Below are 7,500 nucleotides of genomic sequence, written 5' to 3' on the forward strand. Positions count from 1 at the left end.
TCTATCTTTTACCTCATTATCTGTCTTTGGTACTGTCGGTGAACGCTGGCCGTTTGCTTCTTGTATCTGTTGTGCCGTAGGTGAAGGCGCTGGCCGCTTTTTGCAGGTAAACTGCATCTTTGGTGCGGCGCTGTGAACGGATTTGACGTCGGTGGATGACATGAGGTCTTGCGTAGGTTTAGGAGATGAAGACACCTCAGGTTGAACAGTAGGTGAGATGGGACCTTTATCGAAACTGTCAGGATTGGAGGATGAGAACGATGAATAATCCGAATTGAATGAACCACTGTTTCTCTTTTCAGAGGTGCTAGTTTTCTTGACGCGCGGTGGACGCCTGGGTGCCGAGGCGTTTGGATCGGCGTGTTTTGTATCTTTGATATTTGTGGGAACGAAGACTGGGTTAGACGAAGCCTCGCCGTCCCTGGTGGAATGTGTTAAATGACCAGGCTCTGGTGGTCGGGTTGTTTTAGCTGAATTGACACCATCACCGCCAGATGTAGTGCTGGAATGTTGTGGTGGTGGTGGTGGTGGTGGTGATTTTACAATGCTAGTTGGAGATACGGGCCCTGAAGTGGCTTTGCGGTTGTCGGGTAATTGGGCGTTAGCGGATTGTGTTGTTGTAACAGCAGGTGGAGATGATGGAGGAAGAGGTGCTCTAGACTTTTTACTGGACGATATTTTAGAAGCTGTTTCTGACCTCGGTGACTGAACTCCGGCTGGTTTGGAATTTCTCTCTATTTCGCCATTCAAAACGTCTTTTTCTCCGTCATTTACAAAATTCCCATTTCTGGAGACAATCACTGACTTATTATGCAAGTCTTTATTATGCGAATTTTCTGAAATTCTTGAATTTAGATATTCTTTTTCAGAAGCATTTAAAGTTGAACTAGGAGGCGCGGGTTCTACGTGAATCGCCCTACCTAACGCTGCAGAGCCCAACGCTAATGACAATTCATCTTTTCGACGGTTTGACCTTAACTTCAAAACGGAAGAATCGTTGGCAGAAGGAGATGATGTGGTTGTCGTTTCTGGAGGGGGGACGGAAGGCGCTGCGTGTAGGGTACACTTTGAATCCACCTGAATTTGTTCTTCTTCTACAATTCGATCATTTTTCGTAGGAATCAACGGTTGATTTTGTTGGTTCACATTTGCAGACGATGTGTTGGCGTCGGGTCGATCTGTTGATGACAGGGAGCTTTGGCGAGACAAAGACGCCTCATCAGAGACGGAAGGACTCCCGATGGAGGAGGATAACGGTCTCCTACTGTTACTGGTATTCCCGGCACTGTCTGGGTTGATTACATTGCTCCGTCGGATGGAATCGGGGGAGGACGAGGCGGAAGCAGATGCTGAGTCTAAATTCTGAGAGCGCCTTTTCAAGCGATAATCCCGGACAGCCTGAGCTGCGTCCGTCGATGACCTGTCCGATGAGACCCGGTATCGGACTCCACTGCCACTTCCTTCTCGACTTCCCTTGGAGACAGAGGAGCCGGTGCTCGTGTTTCGAATCCTGTCCGCGGCAGACCGTCGGTTGATGCGACCACGGTCACTGATTTCCTCAGCGTCTTTGGCTCTCTGGCGAGCTGAATAATCTTCTGGGTTTCTCTGGTGGTGAGAGGATGATAGGATTGGTTATTCGCTACACGAATGCAATGTATTATTATCATCATCATCATCATCATCACCATCACCATCACCATCATCATCATCATCATCATCATCATCATCACCATCATCATCATCATCATCATCATCATCATCATCATCATCATCATCATCATCACCATCATCATCACCATCATCATCATCATCATCATCATCATCATCACCATCACCATCATCATCATCATCATCATCATCATCATCACCATCATCATCATCATCATCATCACCATCATCATCATCATCATCACCATCATCACCATCATCATCATCATTATCATCATCATCATCATCATCATCATCATCATCATCATCATCATTGTCATTAAGTTGGATTCACAACTAAATTAGACGAATAAGATTTCAAACGAATGAACGCCAGACGGACTAAATCCAAAGAATCCAAAACAAAACAACCCCACGTGATTTGAAATGTTGATGAGAATATCAAAGAAAACAATTCATTTGTTACTGTGTCAACCTTTGACCTTTGGGATTGGTCTTACCATCGGGTATTCACTTGGAAAAACTGACAGTACACTGCATTTTTTATTTTAAAAATATTTTTGAGCTTTTTTTATATTGCGCAATATCCACTAGACGTGCGTAAGGGGTTTACAAGGTGTTGATGCCAACAGCAACATTTAACATTTCGGAAGGGACATGACGCCTGTTAGGAGATATTACATTTTTGGGGGACACAGACAACACTGTTAACGGCCAGGTACTCAATTTACACCTGACTACGGAGAGATAATGTGAGTAAAGAGCCTTTTCCAAGGACTCAACTATGCCCCGAGTGAGGCCTGAACCCAGGACCTTCCGATCCGAAAGCGAGTGACATAGCCGCACGTCCATTTTTCATGTTTGATTTGCCCCCCCCCCCCCTTTCCCCCCCTTTCTATTGAAAATGTTGTGATGATACAAGAAGGTCAAATGTCACCATCTGTTGGATACCAAATCTTTCAATTAGCGACAAATATCTGACCTTCAAGGTCATGCTTCAATTCTAATTAATCAAACGTCAAACAAAATGGCCTTTGGAAAAACCCAAATTCAGACTTTTATGGGTTGTTTTTTTTTTCTTCCCAATCCATGTCTAATGCGTCAGGATTTAATGCTTGGTCCATTCTACAAATATTTACATTTGATTTATACAATAGATGAAACGAAACAGACGTCACTCAACTCTTTTTGATATTGTTTTTAGCCAGTCATTTTTATGAGTAGTTCTCACTAAATTCTATCAACCAGATCATAAACGTTTAAGGCTACACATAGTTTGTGTGTTGTTACGTTATATCAGACTGGCGAATGTTATGAGTTTTCTTTACCCAAACGCACAGCGTCAAAACAACATCCGTACAATGTCTCCATCATTTTGAATTGATGGAAAACATAACCTTGACCGTCCTACACCGACAAAGTAGCCCTTCAGACCCAATGACGCTCATGGAGCCGGAGTTTATTCCGATTTCTGTAGCGTGAAAAGGACAAGAGCAATTGCTTGCTACCTTTTGGGATAGAACGCTAGTCAATCACAAGGTACTTTCCAGCAGATCTAACAGACCCAGCTACCCAATCGCAGTTGGGTGTCTCTTGAGTTTAATGGCCAAATGTTTAAAAACGAGTTTTTTTTCCATAGTACAACATTGAACTGGTTAAATTATGAAAGCCAAATAGTCAAAGTTAATTCTTAAAGCAGAGACTTGTAACTCCAACTGTGAAATATTGTCAAACCCAAGACTTCTGTCAAGAATCATCGGAATTTTACAAGTGTCTGCGTTAAGAATCTCCTTTGACAATTTGGCTGTTATTTAACCCCAAACTGAAATATTGTCAAACCCAAGACTTCTGTCAAGAATCATCAGAATCTTATTTAGACAGTTGGGAGTTGTTGCCACATTGGAGATTATTTCGACAGATCGATTTATAAGACAGAGTTTTCTGGGCAAAGTGATTGATGGCGATTTGACAGCACACGGCTTTGTCTCACTATGAAAATAACAAGTATTTAAAACTTGGCCAGAAAACTCGTCCTTCAAATATTAATTTATTAAAATGACAATCATCTTGGCAAAACCTCAAACCTGAGACTTCGTAAAGTCTTCTTTAAAGTCTCGGGTTTGACAGCTTTAAACACATGAGTGTCAATTTAATTGATCAATACTTGAAGGACGAATTTTCTGGCCAAAATTCTAAAGACGTCTTGTATTTTTTTTTTTCAGATCATGACGACCCTGTGACATTTTCTTTTTCCCTCTACCGATCACGTGATCAGGAATGTGAACACCGGAAATGGGACTCGTGGCTTAAGCAAACGACAATCAGAGAAAAAGGTCACACCGAATTATGCAATGTCAGTATTGGCTACACGTCAAAGGGATATAACTGTGAGACACGTGATTCTAAACAGGAATTTGAAAAAAGGTGTATGAAACAGTGTTAGAAAAAGCAAGAAGGAAAATTACAAGAAATTTACATCCAGAAAAACCAGTTTTCCTTGACTGGGGATCGAAACTCAGGGCTTCTAATCCAGAAGACAGATGTTTTCGGATGTTTTAAATACAATCAAATTTCATTTTTCTTTCTTGCTTTGTCTGTCACTGTTTCATAAACACTTACTCACATCTTTGTCTGCCACTGTTTCATACACACTTTCTCACATCTTTGTCTGTCACTGTTTAATACACACTTTCTCACATCTTTGTCTGTCACTGTTTCATACACACTTTCTCACATCTTTGTCTGTCACTGTTTAATACACACTCTCTCACATCTTTGTCTGTCACTGTTTCATACACACTTTCTCACATCTTTGTCTGTCACTGTTTCATACACACTTTCTCACATCTTTGTCTCGTCACTGTTTAATACACACTTTCTCACATCTTTGTCTGTCACTGTTTCATACACACTTTCTCACATCTTTGTCTGTCACTGTTTCATACACACTTTCTCACATCTTTGTCTGCCACTGTTTCATACACACTTTCTCACATCTTTGTCTGTCACTGTTTCATACACACTTTCTCACATCTTTGTCTGTCACTGTTTAATACACACTTTCTCACATCTTTGTCTGACATTGTTTCATACACACTTTCTCACATCTTTGTCTGACACTGTTTCATACACACTTTCTCACATCTTTGTCTGTCACTGTTTCATACACACTTTCTCACATCTTTGTCTGTCACTATTTCATACACACTTTCTCACATCTTTGTCTGTCACTGTTTCATACACACGTTCTCACATCTTTGTCTGTCACTGTTTCATACACACTTTCTCACATCTTTGTCTGTCACTGTTTCATACACACTTTCTCACATCTTTGTCTGTCACTATTTCATACACACCTTCTCACATCTTTGTCTGTCACTGTTTCATACACACTTTCTCACATCTTTGTCTGTCACTGTTTCATAACACTTTCTCACATCTTTGTCTTACACACAAAACATTTTCTGCTGTCTCTCTGTTTTTTTTTTTTTTAAAGAAATGTATTATTGCTTTTGGGTTTTGTGTGTGTGTGTGTGTGTGTTGACTGAAGAAGGGTTTGAGCCGAAACGTTCCGTGTCTGGTATTTTGTTCTTTTTCACAGCTGTTATATTCATATTTTAAATTGTTTTTGTTGATTACTTTGTAAAGTCCGCATCTCTCGGCATCGTTGTATCAGTTCCCATAAATCGTGAGAGTGAGTGGAGTGACTTTCTCCTTGTTTTAGTGAATACAAGAACATGGACGGGCTGCCCCATTTGACAGCCATATTATAATACACTTGATCTCTTATATAGCGCAATATCCACTAAACGTGCTCAAGGCGTTGTACACGCGATAAATGAATCAATTATTGTATCAAATATATAAATGAATGAATAAACAATATATAAAATAAAATAAATACAAATATATACATGATAAATACATAAATAAATAAATAAATAAATAAATAAATAATAAAATAAAATAAATAAATAAATAAATACATAAATAAATATATAAATAAATAATAAATAAATAAATAAATAAATAAATAAATAAATAAATAAATAATAAATGAATAAATAAATGAATAAATAAATAAATAAATAAATAAATAAATAAATAAATAAATAAATGAATAAATAAAGCGTTGCTACATCGATTAAATAAATAAACATATCATTCAAAACTGCATTATAAAGGGAGACAACCAGCGATATTTCACCTTGTCATTCCACAAGTCACACGGAGGAAGAAGGAGATATGAACAAAAAACAAGAGGAGAGAATGAGTGTGTCCGATTATCAAAGACAGTCGGTGGTCAGCGAAGATCCACTGGACAAAAGGCCGATTTGTCACGGTTGATGGACAAAGTAGGCAAATTATATGACACACTAGACACTTGATAGGCGGCCACAGACGACAGGCGGTCAAAGCCTTGACTTCCCAGGAAAGAGAAAGGGACGCAGATTTAGATATTATAGCTAGTGTTTGGTCCGTTAAAGGAAAGATAATGACGGGTTAGTAATATGTTTATATACAATACATACAATCATTATACACAACATAACATGTTCTTAAAACGCAAAAAACGTTAGCATTTATATAGCGCATTATCCACTCAACATGCTCAAATCGATTTACAAATCCCTTGAAGACAGCAACACCCATCACGTAGGACAAGATATGACACCTGTTAGACGATTTTGCTTTTCTTTTTTTTTTAATTCCGACATAGACAAGGCTATTAACGGCCAGGTACTCATTTACACCAGAGTATGATGAGAGACTGTGAACAAAGAGCCTTTTCCAAGGACTCAACTATACGCCACTCAGAGCGAGACTCGAACCTTGGACCCTCAAAATTCATTACTTTAATTCAACCAGTCCCCGATTGGTAAACAAATCGATTTCTTACAAGAGGCATCTATTTACCAGGTCAAAGGTCACACGTTACGTCGCAATAGGATTGTTGTCACTTTCTCCGAGATGTATATTTGGGTCGGTTTTTGGAATAGAACAATACAAGGAAGCTTCTTTATCTAACTGACCTTCTTTATTTCTCTCTTCTGCTTGTTTGTTCTTTTAATGTGTTTTGTTTTGCATTCATTTTGTTTTGTTTTTTGTTTTTTCTTGAAGGGGGTCTCCTTTTTTCTTTGGAAAGGGGAGTGGGAGGGGGTGGGGGGGGTCTTTTTCTGTGACTTTAATGCCTTTTTCAACAGTTGTACAAAAACAATCGTCCCGATTTCAGCTTTAATAAACACCATATTATATGTTTGTGTTTCACCATGAATTGGCCAAACTTTAGGATCAGGAGTTTGAGTGTTCTATAGATTGTCATGTATTTAGTATCAATACGGCCATAAAGAATACAGAACAGTATTTAACATAACAACGTATAGCACCAGGGAGTGGTTTGATCCACGTGTTTTGGCATCGACCTGTCATAACAATGGATTGGATTGAGTCAATCAACCTGCAATCTTCCAGTTTATGACGGATTGAAATTGTCAGATAAGTAGGCCTGCCGTTACCAAACACTGACTTACCAAACCATTCAACGTGTGCATATCAAATCAACAAACAATAAAACTAAAAGCTGTGATAGGCGATGAATTTAGAGGACGGTGTGAAAAGGTGTGCAAAAAACACTGTCAGATAAAGAAAGAAAGAAAAAAATACAAGATAAATATACACCCCCCCCCCCCCCCCAAAAAAAAAAAAAAAAAATAAATAAATAAAATAAAAATCTGTCTCGGCTGTCAGTGAACACAGGCTGGCTGATTTTTAGGGATGGTTAATTTTTTCTTGTATTTGTTTTTCTGTCTTGATTTTTCTGGCACTGTTTTA

General features: G+C 38.9%; 1 protein-coding gene across 3 annotated transcripts in view; it reads right to left on the reverse strand.

Annotated features, from left to right (window-relative positions):
* The window catches only part of LOC144971578 (uncharacterized), a 206,644-nt gene that overhangs the window by 60,044 nt on the left and 139,100 nt on the right, over nt 1-7,500 (reverse strand). For all 3 annotated transcript variants that reach the window (XM_078912624.1, XM_078912630.1, XM_078912641.1), the window contains one exon: nt 1-1,605. This exon is cut by the window's left edge and continues 517 nt beyond it. In XM_078912624.1, coding sequence (XP_078768750.1) covers nt 1-1,605 — 1,605 coding nt within the window. The remainder of the gene's footprint in view (nt 1,606-7,500) is intronic.

This window comes from Berghia stephanieae, chromosome 1, assembly GCF_034508935.2.
Source record: "Berghia stephanieae isolate SIO BIC M18660-M18661 chromosome 1, UCSD_Bste_1.3, whole genome shotgun sequence".
Lineage (NCBI taxonomy): Eukaryota > Metazoa > Mollusca > Gastropoda > Nudibranchia > Aeolidiidae > Berghia > Berghia stephanieae.